Raw genomic sequence first — 18366 nt, 5'->3', positions numbered from 1 at the left:
TAACTCACTTCTAAAAACTCTCACTTTAATAAATTTACCCATAGATATAAATTTCTAGGAGGAGTGCCATATGAATATTGGTCACTTACTGCTACAGTGACGCCAGTAATTCCTTCTGAATAACTAGGCTGCAATCTCAATGCGACTTATTGTTTATTAACAAAAAGTCTATGGGTTTTATGTAATAGGGTGCGAGCTGGCGCTGCTGCAGGATTCATGTGATTATTCATGTATATTTAAAGCGCCAATCATTTTAAAGATAAAACCAGCTTGGCTTTGCCTTTAAAATGATTTCTGCTTTAAAAATACAGGAACACTCGCATGAACTCCCTCAGCAGCATTAGCTCTCATCCTCAGTGGCATCCCTCCCTGCGGTCACACTTGGTGTGGGGAGGGCGGAAAAGGGGGCGTGGTCTCAAGGGTATGGGGTGTGGCCTTGCTGAAGGGGTGTGGTCTTGTGGCCCTAACCCCCGTTGTAATCCCTCCTGGGGTCCCGGAGGTGTGGACTGCCTCTGGGGACCACTCTGTGTACAGTGCCGGATCCCCCACTGTGTCAGGAGCCAAGTGCTGCACGTAATGCTACAGTGCAGGACCCAGCTCCTGTCACTGAGGAGGAGTAGCCACTTTGGTGTCACCCATCGGCGGGTGACACCCAGGTGCGACACGCACCCTCCTAGTGATGCCACTGCGCACCCTATTAAATAAGCCCCTTTATCTGCTGTGTTTAGGTAACAGGAAGAGCAATGAAATACAAGTAATACATATTAGTACATGCAGCAAGAGCTGGGAAGATGTTACTGTACCTCTGAGAAAATGGAGAAATGAGCTGTTTCTCCTTTGCCCATGTAATGAATGGAGGTGGCATACTCTTTACCTCACATGGTAGTGTCACATCATCACCTACTTTCACTGATATTTCTATATGACTTTTAGAACTTCCTTCTTGGTTTACTGATTGTGGATTCAATATTCTGGGTTTAACTGAAAAAAAATATTTATGTATATTGTATTAATAGCATCCAATAACTATATTACAGTACATATATCAGGGCCGCAACAAGGGGGGGGCTTGAGATGCACGTGCACCGGGTGCGCCGCTGCACCCGGCGTCAGTGACCTCCAGCCCGGTGCCGCAGGGAGACTCTAAGGCGGGTGCCCGCTGAGATTTTATTACCAACGGGCGCCCGGCTCTTCTCTGCAGCGCCGCGCTAGCCGGAGGCTGGAGTTCTCTTCTGAAATCCTACTTCCGGCTCTCCCCACAGGCACTATGGGAGAGATGTAATGACGTCTCTCCCATAGTTCCGAGGAGCAGCTGGGCAGACCCAACGGCGGCGGTCACAGGAGCGGGGTTTAAGGTAAGTATTTATTTTTTTGTGTGTGTAAGCGGCACTACGGGGGCATTACCATGAGGACTACAGAAGCATTACCAGGGAACACTACAGGGGCATTATCAGGGGGCACTATGGGGGCATTACCAGTGAGCACTATGGGGGCATTACCAGGGTGCACTACAGGGGCATTATTAGGGGGCTCTATATGGGCATTATCAGGGGGCATTACAGGGGCATTACCAGCTCTACAGGGCAGTACAAGGGGGCACTACAGGGGAATTACCAGGGGGCTCTACAGAGGCATTAGCAGAGGGCTGTACATGGGCACTACAGGGGCATTACTAAATGGGCACTACAGGGGCATAACTAGGGGTATTACTACAGGGGCATTACCAGGAGGCTCTACAGGGGCATTACTAGGGGGCACTACAGGGGCATTACTAAATGGGCACTACAGGGGCATTACTAGGGGTATTACTACATGGGCATTACCAGAAGGCTCTACAGGGGCATTACTAGGGGGCACTACAGGGGCATTACTAAATGGGCACTAAAGGGGCATTACTAGGGGTATTACTACATGGGCACTACAGGGGTATTACTAGAGGGCATTACTATATGGGGACTACAGGGGCATTACTATTTGGGCACTACAGGGGCATTACTATATGGGCACTACAGGGGCATTACTATGGGAACATTACCATATGGCCACTAGTACAGGGGCATTACCTCACCGGGCATTACTATAGGTGCACTACTGAAGGGGCATTACTATGGGGGCCCTGCTGCAGAGGAATTACCAGGGGGAGGGGGCGCCAAATTACTAGTTTTGGCCCTGTATAAATTGACAGTATGTATATATATTGATCCAGACTTAAGCTATGAATATACAGTACAGTGGATAAATCACTATAGCAACTCTCCTTTGTTGTGAATGCTGTAAATGACTCATCATGTGCTCTGATATCCACACATAGTAATAACAAATATTATATAGAATGCATACATGTAAACTGCCAGTCTTTTGGACCAATTGCTCTTTCCTTCTAAATGAAATCTGGAGGTATGCCCAGCACTCCTGGAGATGCCGGGTTGCCCCCAGGGACTCCTTGCACTGCCAACCCCTCCTCAGTGACTGGAGTCAGTCACTGCACTGTGATGTTAGTGTTCAGCGCTCAGGGCCTGATTCAGAGCCGGACGCTCTGACCAGAGCGCTCGCTCTGAATCAGGGCCCTCCTACCTAAAAATGGAGCAGCCTCTTGGATGCTCGAATAGCTGTGGGTTACCACCCACAGCTTATGCAAGCGTCCATGATGATGGTCGCGATGGTCAAGACCATCGCGACCATCGGGCTTGCGACGAGACCCTGCAGTAGGGTCTCGGTGACCGCAAGCCCTGGAGTGATTTTGGCTCTATCAGAGCCATAATCACTCCCACTGACATCACTAGTGATGTCAGTGGGGCCGGACCCAGACGGTAGGCGTTCCCATGGGAACGCCTCCGTCTGGCAGCCATGCCCCCAGCACGCCCACCAAAGGGGGCGTGCTGTCAATCAACATCGACAGCACGCCCCCTTTGGTGCGAGACCTGGAGCGACGGCTTACCCGTCGCTCCCCGGGTCTCGCGCATGCGCACGACGGAGCTCCCCAGGTCTCGAGCATGCACACTAGGACACCATCGACCCGCTTGCGAGCGCTCGCGAGCGGGTCTGAATCAGGCCCTCAGTACGCTGCCACGGAGGAGGAGACAGCATTTTGGTGTCACCCCTTTGGAGGGCGACACCCAGTGTGGTCCGCACCCCTAAGTTATGCCACTGCCTATCATAACCTATTCACCACAACTTACTGGTCCCCCAACAATAGCACCTATTCATACATCTCAAAGCTAATCACAACACACTTTAGTTCTAAGATCTGCATCTATCCCCTCTTTCTGTGCTGCACTTCTCCTACTGAATATTTTACCTTTCCCTTTAGGCTCTCCCACAGTCTTTACATTTTTAAATACTTATTAGCAATATTGTCAACTCACCTCTTCATTATACCCTGTCTACTCCCACGATACTAATTACACTAGAACACTGCGGCTAGTGTCCTAATGTCAACTCTTAGCTACACTCTTTAATCTCTATAATACTATATACTTTGAGAATTTGCCTACAGAATACACCTAAGACCATCACCACCTTTAATAAAACAATTTCTATTTACATTTTTACAGTTCCCTGTGGAAGAAGTTTTGTTTTTCCAGCAGCATGGCCTCACCCACTCATTATTATCACCCATTCCCAGCAGCATGCCCTCACCCACTCATTACTCTCACCCATTCCCTGCAGCATGGCCACACCCACTCATTATTCTCAACCATTCCCAGCAGCATGCCCTCACCCACTCATTATTCTCACCCATTCCCAGCAGCATGCCCTCACCCACTCATTATTCTCACCCATTCCCAGCAGCATGCCCACACCCACTCATTATTATCACCCATTCCCTGCAGCATGGCCACACCCACTCATTATTCTCAACCATTCCCAGCAGCATGCCAACACCCACTCATTATTCTCACCCATTCCCAGCAGCATGCCTGCACCCACTTACTATTCGCACCCATTCCCTGCAGCATGGCTACACCCACTCATTGTTATCACCCATTCCCAGCAGCATGCCCACACCCACTCATTATTATCACCCATTCCCAGCAGCATGCCTGCACCCACTCATTATTCTCACCATTCCCAGCAGCATGCTTGCACCCACTTATTATTCTCACACATTCCCTGCAGCATGGCCACACCCACTCATTATTCTCACCCATTCCCAGCAGCATGCCCTCACCCACTCATTATTCTCAACCATTCCCAGCAGCATGGCAACACCCACTTATTATTCTCAACCATTATGCCTAACACTAATCCCCCCTCTAAGTGCCTAACCCTAACTCCCCCCTTCCCCGCTGCCTAAACCTAAGTGCCCCGGGGGGTGTCTAACCCTAAGTTCCCCCCGGGGGTGCCTAACCCTAACCTTCCCCCCAAGTGCCTAACCCTAACCTCCCCCCTCTAAGTGCCTAACCTTAACCCCCCTTCCCCACTGCCTAAACCTAAGTCCCCCCTGGGGGTGCCTAACCCTAACCATCCCTCCCCCTAGCCTAACCCTACCCCTCCCGGGGAGGTGCCTAACCCTAAGTCCCCCCCGGTGCCCTAAACCTAACCCTCTCCCCCGCAGCTGTCCGCTCGCGGCACCCGACATCCCTTCGATCGGGATGCCGGGCGCCGGTCTCCCGGCATTGGGGACATGTCAGGCATCTACATCTAGAGGCCCGGCAATTCATCCCTCGCCGGGATATGACAGTTGGGAAGCCGGCTGCCGGTATTAAGGCAGCTAGCTTCCCGATTGTATACCATTTATGGTTATTATTTCGAGTTTGGACTATCCCAAAATGGCGGCTATCATAACCTGGGACATTTCGAAAGAATTGGAGAAATTTATATGTAAAACTCCATTCATCCGGCAAAACCGGAAGTGCTGAACTTGTAACAGCATGGACTCCAACTGGAGACAGAGACCAGGAAACACGTGCCTATTGAGCAGCGTGAAAGCCGGAACAAATGAGTGCCTGTCGTGGGGATCTGTAATACTGAGACACAGAAATAGATCACATCCAGAGTGTAACTGGAAACCTGAGAAAAGCGGGAAACGTATGTGCCATATAGATGAGAGAAAAACATGAAGTGGATAGGAGAACTGGATTCATAGGGGACTTTCTAATAGATAGGAAATCCATGTCTGGAAATAGGAAACGAGTGGGAGGGATTGAAAAGGGTTTAAAAACCCATAGTGCTAGTATCCTCAATATGACTTGAGAACGATAAAGATTATATCGAAACGCATTGGACAAAAAGAGGACTTAGATGAGGAAAATTTGACTCCAAACCAAGGACTTTGGGAACGGTATCCAGGGATGCCTGATGGACTGTTACTAAATACCTATTTGTCTACTTTGTATAAAAGTGGACCACTACATCTGGTGAGGGGCCAAATATTTCCTTGTGTGTATATTTACTTGTTTCTGTTTAATAAACCAGTATTATACCATATGAGGTTTATTTTCCATTTATATATATGGGATTGGAATTGGAGATAGAAGACATCAATTCCTGGCAAATGGGAACTCGGAAAGGTTATTAATACCATAAAAGGCGTTTGATGTCTACCCTATGTGTAGACCTACAATCTGGTAGGAATTTGGAATTACACACGATTTAAGGGGATAAATTATTTTGATTATATTACCATATGTATTTTTGTGTTTTCTTTTTGGGTTAAACACTCCGTTGAAAGAGGAAAATCTCTTGATGTGGAGAACCCTTGATCTCTAAAGAAGTGTCACTCTAGAGCGCTTGAAGATCTATTTTGGTGATATTTTGTTTTTAGCTTCCTGATTGGACAGCTGGAGATACATGTAGATCCCAGACTTTGACAGATTCGCTACCTATAGGCTTGTTGCGAGGGGTATTGTTGAGACAATCTTCTGTTATCTGTATTGCATTACGTCAAGTTTTATTTTATTTGATGTATCCAGGGTCCATTATCTTGAAGCACTTAACCAAAGGTTTTTTTATGTAATCCCAAGAATGTGTGTCAACAGCAAGTTTTCATCTATGGTATGCAAAAATGACTGCATTCTTTTTATTTATTTATATCACAATAAATGTAAATATTACTAAAATATATAGTAACAAAATGAGCAGCTTACCATAGACTGTTAGTTGGACTTTACGTGCTGCATAACCTGCAGCATTTACTGCACTGCACAAATATTCTCCAGAATCCTCCCCTCCTGGAGCAGATAGGAACAGGCTTCCATCCAATTCAATGATTATAGAATCATTATTCTGAACAATAGTTTCTCCCTTCTATAAAGGAAAGTAAGTATTTACTGCAAAACCCAATAATATCATCCAAAGTCACAAATAATTATCTCCTAATAATCAATTATAAAAAGCAATATTTTAGAAAAGAGTGATTCGCTGCAAATTTGAGTGTATCGTTTAGTACTGACTTTTGCAACTATCAGACACATAAGGGTATATTTATCAAATAATAGACTTTTCCTCTCACCCTAAAAATAAATATAATTTGTAGGCAATAGTCCCATTAATTTTTAAAAATGTAAGCCTTGATTTATTGCTTCAACTAAATATTTTTTTCAGACTAGTCTTTCTGTTAACTTCATCCTTATAGATTGGCTACCGGATGCAAAAGCAAGTTACCGCTGACTGGATTATCTCCAGCAATCGGGGGGTTTTGCCTAATCATAGCGCTGCTCTCGAATGTAGTGACCCATATCACTTCTTCACAACCTCTGCACTTGCTCTTTTGACCTCCTCTTCTAAATGTAGGCGAGTATGCTATTAAGTCATGCTACTCAGAAACATCACATGTTATGGAGAACAAACCCAAAACAGTGAGCCAGCATAATTTTCTAAAAGACAAAGGGCCTGATTCAGACCCACTCGCAAGCGGCTGTCCGCTCGCAAGTGGGTCGATGTTGTGCACTGCGCATGCGCACGACGGCGGGAGCTCCGTCATCCGCATGCGCCAGACGCGACGAGCGAAGGAAAGTCCTTCACTCGTTGTGTCTGATCAAAGGGGGCGTGCTGTCGATGTTGATTGACAGCACGCCCCCTTTGGTGGGCGTGCCGGGGGCGTGCCTCCCAGACGGGGGCGTTCCCAAGGGAACGCCTACCGTCAGAAGCCGGCCCACAGACAACACAAGTGATGTCAGTGGGAGTGATTTTGGCTCTGATAGAGCCAAAATCACTCCGGGCCTTGCGGTTGAAAACCTCAACCGCAGGCTCCGGCTCGCAGTTTCGATGGTCGCGATGGTCACGACCATCGTGGCCATCAAACTGCACGCTCGTATAGGCTGTGGGTGGTGACCCACAGCTATACGAGCGTCCAGGAGGACGCTCCAGAATTATGGAGGGCGGCCCTCATTCAGAGCGTGCGCTCTGCTCAGAGCGTACGGCTCTGAATGAGGGCCAAAGAGCCCTATTTATCAAAGTATTTCTGTCCATAAAACATGTGAAAATGGTGGTTTCCACATACAGTATATAAGGTACAATTAAGTTACAGCCCTAATTAACAAAGTTATAAAGCAAGATCTATATCTCTACTGCTTTGTAACCAACAGTGCACACAGCATCTATCCACTTAGTTTTCTGTGGGGAAGTTGTTATAGGGCTATTTAACAAGCTCCAAAAATATTAGCTTTATGAAGTTTCTCTACAGTAGCTGGTAGCTAACGCCTGAAGATGGTCTTATCCAGTTTTCCTCTATGGGGTAAGCCTGGCCAGAGATGAATCTACTGATCCCTTCCTGATGGGCTGGACATCTTCACTTTGTACATATGCAGCTTAATGGCCGTGCATTCTGGTCTGAACCCGCAAGTAAGAGAAAGCTTTAACTACTGTATGATTTTACTTTTTACTCATCACCATGACAGGTTTTTATCTGAGGTTGTTTTCCGATAAATGGCTCTTAATAAACTGACCAAATAACACATTATAACAGACATTGCACTGTGTTAACAGATTTGGGAGGTTTGTATCTATCTAAACTCTAATTTGCAATGTAAAGCTGTCCAGTATATGCATGCCACATGAAAAAGCACCAGTATGCAAAATGATGGCCTTGCTTCACGTGATGCAATGCTGTGACATCAATTACATTTCACTAGGAAGTGACTGGGAAGCAGGAGAGTGACCTGCTCTCCCAGGAGTCTGTGGAGACTCCCTTGACTTGTGGAGTATGGGCTGAATTCAATTAGCCGCGAAAAGTGCCATCTGGCGAAAAGCGGATTGAATTCGCCTCATACGCCTGTTTTGCTGTGATGTTTTCTCCATACGCGTCCCTGCTTTTCGCCCAATTTAATTGTAAATCACACAAAAATGTGGATAGGTGAATGTTCTCTAAAGCGAAACTAGCAAAAAGGACCTATTTTTTGGAGAAATCAGTCTGTACCCCATAAAAAGCTTCAGTGACCCTGGGAATCAATATAGAATAGAAGTAGTAGCCCTAATAAAGGTATTTAGTGAAGTTATTTTGTTGCAATGGGCTGTTATATGCATATTTGCATATGTGTGGAAATATTGTAGAAAGCAATGTTTTTTCTGAAATATAAGTACTGAGGTTAAATTTGGGGTACGTGAAAATGGGTACTACCTGTAGTATATTTTGATGCCTCTAAAATGAAGATTTAAAAAATCTCAAAAATACACCTGCTGCAGCCTTGTGCAATCCCAAAAACACTTGTCCCAACCATATAGCCCCCCCAAAGTACCAGGCCTCCCACTTTTTTTACCATTGTCCAACACTTTTTACATTTTTTCCCCGTCTCGTCTTTTTTGCGGTGAATTATGTTTATTTTTTTCCTATTAGTCACTAGGGGGGGGTATCCAAAGGGTTCTGAACCAAGTCCCCACATTTGCTCTAGGGATGTGCAGGCTCGGATAGGTTCGAGTTTGCACGTTGAGTTCGGATTTTTCCCTCCAAAAAAACGGAACTCAGAAAGAGGCAAAACGTCATCTTACATGGACGAACATCATCATTCCTGGATTTTTGTCCAGGAATGATGATGTTCGTCCATGTAAGATGACGTTTTGCCTCTTTCTGAGTTCCGTTTTTTTGGAGGGAAAAATCCGAACTCAACGTGCAAACTCGAACCTATCTGAGCCTGCACATCCCTAATTTGCACCCCAAAATATGGATTTTGTACTTCTTTTCTCCTGCCTTATGCTGGAGAAACTTTTTCACCTGTTTTTGCCTATGGAGTTTTCGCGTAGGCAAAAACTCTGGGGAATTGAATATGGAGATACTTTGAAACAGGTGAAAAGTGCAAATCGAAAAGAAAACTTTTCTCCAAAATGCACTTTTCATGGCTAATTGAATACAGCCCTATGCTGTAAATTCCAGGAGTATGGGCAAGAGTAGACAAGTATGCTTTACTGCTATAATCTCCAATGCCATGTCCTGTGTTCTAAAATGGCTGCATAAAATAGGGATCACCATAGTATAAAACACACACATGTATAACATAAAATCTGATTGCAAGAGATTCCCAAATAGAATATTCCTAATTATTGTTACCTTTCTCCAGATAATAGATGGTTTAGGTACTCCACTGGCTTTGCATGGTAGAGATACTGCATGTCCTTCAACTGTACTGAAAATTTGGGGTCCATGTTGAATAATAGGACTAACTGAAACAAAACGATAGACATCACTTCTAGACCACATACAGTACAAGCCATGACAGGAGACTTGTAAGATGTCCTCTTTAGCAGAATGTTACATTTTGAATTTTAGACATTAAAATTCTGGATTTTTCAAAGGCAAGGTAAAGCCTGTGTAGATAGTTTCTGGTGAAAATCATTTCAGACATCATACATTTTGCTGTAAAAGTAATTATTATTATTATTATTATTATTATTATTATTATTACTAGAGATGTGCGGTTCGGTTTTCCTGAAACACGAAGACACCTGAATTAAGGAGTTTTGAGTCGAATGAAGTCCCAGTTCAGAGTCCCGGTTTGGTTCTGTAGTCAGTTCGGAACTCAAATTTAAAAACCAAAGTTGGGTGTTTAGAATCCATGTAAACAGGTCCAAATTACATGATTTTATAGATTTTTAAGGAATCCATAACCGAACCAAAACCAAATCCAAACAAGAACATTTGAGGGTGGTTTAGCTAAAAGCAAAACCAAAACACAATGGTGAATTAGAACCAAAATACAGGGATCCGCGCACATCTTTAATTATTAATATTCTTCTTCTTCTTATTATTATTATTATTATTATTATTTATTGTTGTCCCTTGTAAAAATAAAACAAATTTGTAAGGAAAAACATTGCAATTAATCACACTTTTTTATTGTGGAAACAATAAAGGTACAACTGCCATGTGATAAACCTTTTGTAAATGATTATTTGAATTATTATTTTTTAGAATGATGTTAATGTTTATATAGTACCAGCATGTTTCTCAGAGCCTTACAACTGGGAACAAACACAATTTAAAAACAAGGGAAAGAGAATTATCTATTAATTTACGGTTTTTTCCGCTTGCCTGTTACAAAAATCTCTGCTATTTGCAACAATAACAGATGTCTTAAAAAGGCCATTTATCATTACAGTCATGTTGAAACAGCACATCAGCACATCCAGTGCTGTCCAAGCAATGACTTTGACCCATTATTATCTCCTTCACTGCTTGCTTATAGCTGCTTGCCACTTACCGCTTCACATTGCGTGGCCCAGCAGTTCAGGCTGATGGGCTGCTATCTGTAGATCTATTTTCAGTAATACTGTAGTCTATAAGCTAAAGCAACTATGCTTTTCAGAGATTAATAAATAGGTGCAGATCCCATGGAGAATTATGAGGACTGCAGTATTTTATGTTGTCCATTGCTGATACATTCAATGATAAATGGCCTTGTTACTACAAAAGTAGTTACTACAAAAGTCCATTAATCATGCCATTTTTACTTGATTTTAGCTTGATAAATAGGCAACTAGGTATTTGATATATCACGTTATGTGCCACGCAATGAATACTGGTTCAGCCACATTGTAAAAGGAAAAAGTGATAGCAGGGCTATATAATCCAGGCACAAAGAAATGTGTATTGATATCTGCTGCTCTCTTGTCCCTACCTCTTGTCCCCATGCAGAGGACTGGGTTGAAGCACCCTAAGTATCATGGTCCTCCTGCAGGGTGCAAGCAATATGATTGGAGCTCCTAGCACTGTTTTCTTCTGTCTCCATCACTTAGAATTGGGGATAGCAGCACTAACACTACCAAATCTAGACTGGAAAACCAGGAATGGAAGGAACTGCCAGCACACCCTAATACGACCAGATACACGTTGATATTCACTCAATTAACAAGAGTAAGTACATTTTTTAAACATTTAAATACTTTAAACTAGGGGTGAGCGGGTTCGGATTTCTGAAATCCGAACCCCCCCGAGCCCCCCCGATCCGAGTCCGATCCGAGTCAGGCTCGACTTTTCCCGCCTGACTCGGATCTGAAATCGAGGCAAAACGTCATCATCCCGCCTTCCGAGTCTCGCGGGTTTTGGATCCTATATAAGGTACCCGCGTCGGCGCCATTTTCTCACTCGGCTGTGGACAGTGAAGAGGGAGGGTGGGAGTTAGGGCTGTGTAGTGTAGTGTAGTGTAGTGCTGCTGTTGTCCACTACTTCAAAGTCCATAGGGGCTGGCTGTGTTGTGCTGTGCTGCTGTTGTTAATAGGGGCTGTGTCCACTACTTCAAAGTCCATAGGGGCTGGCTGGACTGTGTTGTGCAGTCAGTTCTCCATAGGGGCTGTGTCCACTCCAAAGTCCTGTGCAGTGTCCCAGTCCTAAAGGAGTGCTGTAGTGTTGTCCAGGGGGTGCTCTGTCCATCAGGGGTGCTCCCCCCAAGTGCTAAAAAAATAATATATTTTCTGTGTTTGTGAATTGTGTGCGCAGTAGCCGCACGTGCATCAACAAAGTAGTGCCAAGCGTGCGCCTGTGTCATAAGTAAAGGGCCGGCTGGCTTGACCGTTAAAGGGTGCTGTAACCCCCGAAAGTACACTCCAGTCCAAACCAAAAAAAAATTATTTTCTGTGTTTGTGAATTGTGTGCGCAGTAGCCGCACGTGCATCAACAAAGTAGTGCCAAGCGTGCGCCTGTGTCATAAGTAAAGGGCCGGCTGGCTTGACCGTTAAGGGTGCTGTAACCCCCGAAAGTACACTCCAGTCCAAACCAAAAAAAAAATAATTTTCTGTGTTTGTGAATTGTGTGCGCAGTAGCCGCACGTGCATCAACAAAGTAGTGCCAAGCGTGCGCCTGTGTCATAAGTAAAGGGCCGGCTGGCTTGACCGTTAAGGGTGCTGTAACGCCCGAAAGTACACTCCAGTCCAAACCAAAAAAAAAATTATTTTCTGTGTTTGTGAATTGTGTGCGCAGTAGCCGCACGTGCATCAACAAAGTAGTGCCAAGCGTGCGCCTGTGTCATAAGTAAAGGGCCGGCTGGCTTGACCGTTAAGGGTGCTGTAACCCCCGAAAGTACACTCCAGTCCAAACCAAAAAAAAATTTATTTTCTGTGTTTGTGAATTGTGTGCGCAGTAGCCGCACGTGCATCAACAAAGTAGTGCCAAGCGTGCGCCTGTGTCATAAGTAAAGGGCCGGCTGGCTTGACCGTTAAGGGTGCTGTAACCCCCGAAAGTACACTCCAGTCCAAACCAAAAAAAAAATTATTTTCTGTGTTTGTGAATTGTGTGCGCAGTAGCCGCACGTGCATCAACAAAGTAGTGCCAAGCGTGCGCCTGTGTCATAAGTAAAGGGCCGGCTGGCTTGACCGTTAAGGGTGCTGTAACCCCCGAAAGTACACTCCAGTCCAAACCTAAAAAAAAATTATTTTCTGTGTTTGTGAATTGTGTGCGCAGTAGCCGCACGTGCATCAACAAAGTAGTGCCAAGCGTGCGCCTGTGTCATAAGTAAAGGGCCGGCTGGCTTGACCGTTAAAGGGTGCTGTAACCCCCGAAAGTACACTCCAGTCCAAACCAAAAAAAAATTATTTTCTGTGTTTGTGAATTGTGTGCGCAGTAGCCGCACGTGCATCAACAAAGTAGTGCCAAGCGTGCGCCTGTGTCATAAGTAAAGGGCCGGCTGGCTTGACCGTTAAAGGGTGCTGTAACCCCCGAAAGTACACTCCAGTCCAAACCAAAAAAAAATTATTTTCTGTGTTTGTGAATTGTGTGCGCAGTAGCCGCACGTGCATCAACAAAGTAGTGCCAAGCGTGCGCCTGTGTCATAAGTAAAGGGCCGGCTGGCTTGACCGTTAAGGGTGCTGTAACCCCCGAAAGTACACTCCAGTCCAAACCAAAAAAAAATTATTTTCTGTGTTTGTGAATTGTGTGCGCAGTAGCCGCACGTGCATCAACAAAGTAGTGCCAAGCGTGCGCCTGTGTCATAAGTAAAGGGCCGGCTGGCTTGACCGTTAAAGGGTGCTGTAACCCCCGAAAGTACACTCCAGTCCAAACCAAAAAAAAATTATTTTCTGTGTTTGTGAATTGTGTGCGCAGTAGCCGCACGTGCATCAACAAAGTAGTGCCAAGCGTGCGCCTGTGTCATAAGTAAAGGGCCGGCTGGCTTGACCGTTAAGGGTGCTGTAACTCCCGAAAGTACACTCCAGTCCAAACCTAAAAAAAAAATATTTTCTGTGTTTGTGAATTGTGTGCGCAGTAGCCGCACGTGCATCAACAAAGTAGTGCCAAGCGTGCGCCTGTGTCATAAGTAAAGGGCCGGCTGGCTTGACCGTTAAGGGTGCTGTAACCCCCGAAAGTACACTCCAGTCCAAACCAAAAAAAAAATTATTTTCTGTGTTTGTGAATTGTGTGCACTGTGGCTGCACGTGCATCAACAAAGGAGCAGCGCCAAGCGTGCGCCTGTGTCCCATAAGTAAAGAGCCGGCTGGCTCATTTCTTAAAGGGTGGTGTAACCCACAAAGTGCACTACTCTCCAGCAAAAATAAAATAATATTTTCTGTGTTTGTGTGCGCTTTAGCCGCACGTATATATATCAATATAACATAAATGGAGGACCAAACTTTCTCCGATAAAAATAAAATAGGGAAAGATCAAGAAGCTCTTCCTCCTAGTGCTGTTGCTGCTGCTGGGAGTTGTTCATCATCCCAGAGAGGAAGTAGGAACATCACTACTTTTACTAAACAATTGACCCTCCAACAGTCCCTAGCGATGAGGATGAAGTACGACAGCAGTCATCCTGAAGCAAAACGTATAACTGAGGCCTTGACTGCTATGTTGGTGTTAGACGTGCGTCCGGTATCCGACATTAGTGCAGTGGGATTTAGACAATTGATGGAGGTAGTGTGTCCTCGGTTCCAAATCCCGTCTAGATTCCACCTGCATCCTCAAAGCAGCAGCGACAAGCGTGCGTCTGTCTGTTAAAGGGTGGTGACACCCTCAAAGTGTGCTACACAAACAATTAAAATATTGTTCTTTTTTTTTCTGTCTTTGTGAATTGTGTGGGCTGTAGCCGCACCTGCATCCTTAAAGCAGCAGCGACAAGCGTGCGTCTGTCTGTTAAAGGGTGGTGACACCCTCAAAGTGTGCTACACAAACAATTAAAATATTGTTCTTTTTTCTGTCTTTGTGAATTGTGTGGGCTGTAGCCGCACCTGCATCCTTAAAGCAGCAGCGACAAGCGTGCGTCTGTCTGTTAAAGGGTGGTGACACCCTCAAAGTGTGCTACACAAACAATTAAAATATTGTTCTTTTTTTTTTGGTCTTTGTGAAATGTGTGGGCTGTAGCCGCACCTGCATCCTTAAAGCAGCAGCGACAAGCGTGCGTCTGTCTGTTAAAGGGTGGTGACACCCTCAAAGTGTGCTACACAAACAATTAAAATATTGTTCTTTTTTCTGTCTTTGTGAATTGTGTGGGCTGTAGCCGCACCTGCATCCTTAAAGCAGCAGCGACAAGCGTGCGTCTGTCTGTTAAAGGGTGGTGACACCCTCAAAGTGTGCTACACAAACAATTAAAATATTGTTCTTTTTTTTTTGGTCTTTGTGAAATGTGTGGGCTGTAGCCGCACCTGCATCCTTAAAGCAGCAGCGACAAGCGTGCGTCTGTCTGTTAAAGGGTGGTGACACCCTCAAAGTGTTCTACACAAACAATTAAAATATTGTTCTTTTTTTTTCGGTCTTTGTGAAATGTGTGGGCTGTAGCCGCACCTGCATCCTTAAAGCAGCAGCGACAAGCGTGCGTCTGTCTGTTAAAGGGTGGTGTAACTCTCAAAGTGTTCCAAAAAATAAAAAACTATTTTTTTAATGTGTTTGTGACTTGTGTGCGATGTAGCCACACTTGCATCCTCAAAGCAGCAGCGACAAGCATGCGTCTGTCTGTTAAAGGGTGGTGACACCCTCAAAGTGTGCTACAGAAACAATTAAAATATTGTTCTTTTTTTTTCTGTCTATGTGAATTGTGTGGGCTGTAGCCGCACCTGCATCCTTAAAGCAGCAGCGACAAGCGTGCGTCTGTCTGTTAAAGGGTGATGACACCTCAAAGTGTTCTACACAAACAATTAAAATATTGTTCTTTTTTTTTTCGGTCTTTGTGAAATGTGTGGGCTGTAGCCGCACCTGCATCCTTAAAGCAGCAGCGACAAGCGTGCGTCTGTCTGTTAAAGGGTGGTGACACCTCAAAGTGTTCTACACAAACAATTAAAATATTCTTCTTCTTTTTTCTGTCTTTGTGAATTGTGTGGGCTGTAGCCGCACCTACATCCTTAAAGCAGCAGCGACAAGCGTGCGTCTGTCTGTTAAAGGATTACATCAGTGACAGCATCCAAGTAGGCATGTCAGACAGTCCGTACCTGTACTGGCTGGAAAAAGAAGCAATTTGGAGGTCCCTGTACAAACTGGCTCTATTTTACCTGAGTTGCCCCCCCTCCAGTGTGTACTCCGAAAGAGTGTTTAGTGCAGCCGGGAACCTTGTCAGCGAAAGGCGTAGGAGGTTGCTTCCACAAAATGTGGAGAAGATGATGTTCATAAAATGAATTATCAACTCTTCCAGGGAGACCAGCCTCCAGAACGTACAGAGGGACCTGTGGTTCCAGCAGGGACGAATTAATACTCTGTGAGGATGAGGATGTACACACTGAAGAGGGTGAGGAATCGGTGGATGAGGAGGATGAGGATGACATCTTGCCTCCGTAGAGCCAGTTTGTGCAGGGACACATTAATTGCCAGCTTGTTTTGTGGGGGCCCAAACGAACCAATCATTTCAGCCACAGTTGTGTGGCAGACCCTGGCGCTGAAATGATTGATTTGTTAAAGTGTGCATGTCCTGTTTATACAACATAAGGGTGGGTGGGAGGGCCCAAGGACAATTCCATCTTGCACTTCTTTTTTTTCTTTGCATTATGTACAGTTTGGGGCCTAGTTTTTCTAACTGCCATCCTGTCTGCCACTGCAGTGTCACTCCTAGATGGGTCACGTGTTTGTGCCGCCCACTCGTGTCGCTTAGCATAGTCATCCAGCTACCTCGGTGCAACCTTTTGGACATGAAAACACTATTGTGAGGTGTGAGGTGTTCAGAATAGACTGGAAATGAGTGGAAATTAAGGTTATTGAGGTTAATAATAGCATAGGAGCAGAGAAACCAACAAATTCTGTGATTTTAGCTGTTTTTATGCTTTTTTTAAAAAAAATACAGATCCAAAACACAAAACCCAGAACCCAAAACACGGAAGGGTGGTTTTGGCAAAACCAATCCAGATCCAAAACACGAAGAAAGATCCAGATCCAAAACCAAAACACAAAACACGAAAAGTGGCCAGTGCACACCCCTACTTTAAACATGATTTCACAACAATGTACAGGCACACAGCACCAACATTATGTTAAAAAAAAACAAAAAACCATGTCCTGCAGCATGTGTGATGGTGAGAAAAGACCGAACACCATCTGGTTGAAGACCAGTAAGAAGGTAATAGTCAGTGTAGGATATTAGAAATGCACAAATGTAAGTTTTTGCAGCGCCTTGTGTGATATGCACATTTTCTAAAGAGGTTGCTATGTATCAGGCTTTGTAAACTGACTGAATGTTTGGAACAAAGGATAAATCTGAGTCAGACACATAGGTAAGAATCACACATATATATTGAATTTAAGGGGTAAGTTTTATTATTGTGTCAACATTGTGAATGTTGACTCTTTATACTACATTTGAAAGATGTATTCTGTAGTATGTACTTGAAAAGTTGAGAACGTGAGTGAAATAGCTTGTGTAGGGACAATCATTTTGCATTAAAGCCAGGGCCTGACTGCCCATCGGGCAGTTCTGGCAAATGCCAGAGGGGCCGATGGCCAAATGGGCCAGTCCAGTCAGTGACGCCGCGCAGCCTTCCCCTCGAGTTTCCACCTCGATCACTGTTCCTCCTCCTCCTTTACCAGCAGCCCTCCCCTCCTGTCACTCACCATGGTGCTGCCTGCATGACGTCCCGGCGGCTGCTTTTGTGGCACGATGGTTAACATCATGCTGTCGCTGCCGCTGAGGAGCCAGAATTTAAGAGAAGCTGGCGCCAGGAGTGGCTTGGGGGCACGGGGGCCATTACTTCACTACTGCATGACCGAGTACACTGGCCTCTGAAGTAATCGGAGGCAAAGGAGGCCTCCGATTGCTTCAGAGGCCAGCGTTCCCAGTCATGCAGTGTGCGGGTGATGTCATGACGTCACCCGCGAGCTGGGGAGTCTGCGCTGCCGCGTCTGCTGGACCATTTTAGATCCAGTCAGCGTGGCAGTGGGAGAGGGAGCCCAGACGACAGGTCAGGTAAGGGTTGCTGCTAGATCCTATGTGTCCTAACTGTCAGGTAAGTACTGGGGTGGGGGCACTGCTACAGGGGGGCCTGCCTAATGGGCACTGTTACAAGGGTGCCAGCCTAATGGGCACTGCTACAGGGTGGGCCTGCCTAATGGGCACTGTTACAAGGGTGCCAGCCTAATGGGCACTGCTACAGGGTGGGCCTGCCTAATGGGCACTGCTACAGGGTGGGCCTGCCTAATGGGCACTGTTACAAGGGTGGGCCTGCCTAATGGGCACTGCTACAAGGGTGCCTGCCTAATGGGCACTGCTACTGGGGGGCCTGCCTAATTGGCACTGCTACAAGGGTGGGCCTGTCTAATGGGCACTGCTACAAGGGTGCCTGCCTAATGGGCACTGCTACAGGGTGGGCCTGCCTAATGGGCACTGCTACAGGGTGGGCCTGCCTAATGGGCACTGCTCCTGGGTGGGCATGCCTATTCGGCACTGCTACAGGGGACATTGCATAAGAAGCACTGCTACAGGGGGAATGGCATATCGGCTCGACTACAGGGGGCATGGCATATGGGCTCAACTACAGGGGGCATGGCATATGGGCTCAACTACAGGGGGCATGGCATATGGGCTCAACTACAGGGGG

At 45.7% G+C, this 18366-nt stretch overlaps 1 protein-coding gene across 1 annotated transcript in view; it reads right to left on the bottom strand.

Moving 5' to 3' along the window:
* HMCN1 (hemicentin 1) overlaps positions 1-18366 on the bottom strand; it is a 563772-nt gene that overhangs the window by 411980 nt on the left and 133426 nt on the right. The window contains exons 21-23 of the mRNA XM_088453882.1: positions 9485-9597; positions 6090-6249; positions 804-981 (exon numbers count right to left, since the gene is read on the bottom strand). Of these exons, the coding sequence (XP_088310008.1) occupies positions 804-981; positions 6090-6249; positions 9485-9597 (451 nt within the window). The remainder of the gene's footprint in view (positions 1-803; positions 982-6089; positions 6250-9484; positions 9598-18366) is intronic.

The sequence above is a fragment of the Taudactylus pleione genome, unplaced genomic scaffold, assembly GCF_031769625.1.
Source record: "Taudactylus pleione unplaced genomic scaffold, aTauple2 ptg000602l, whole genome shotgun sequence".
Taxonomy (NCBI): Eukaryota; Metazoa; Chordata; class Amphibia; order Anura; family Myobatrachidae; genus Taudactylus; species Taudactylus pleione.
The sequence above is the reverse complement of the archived record's forward strand: the minus strand, read 5'-3'. Positions and strand labels throughout refer to the sequence as shown.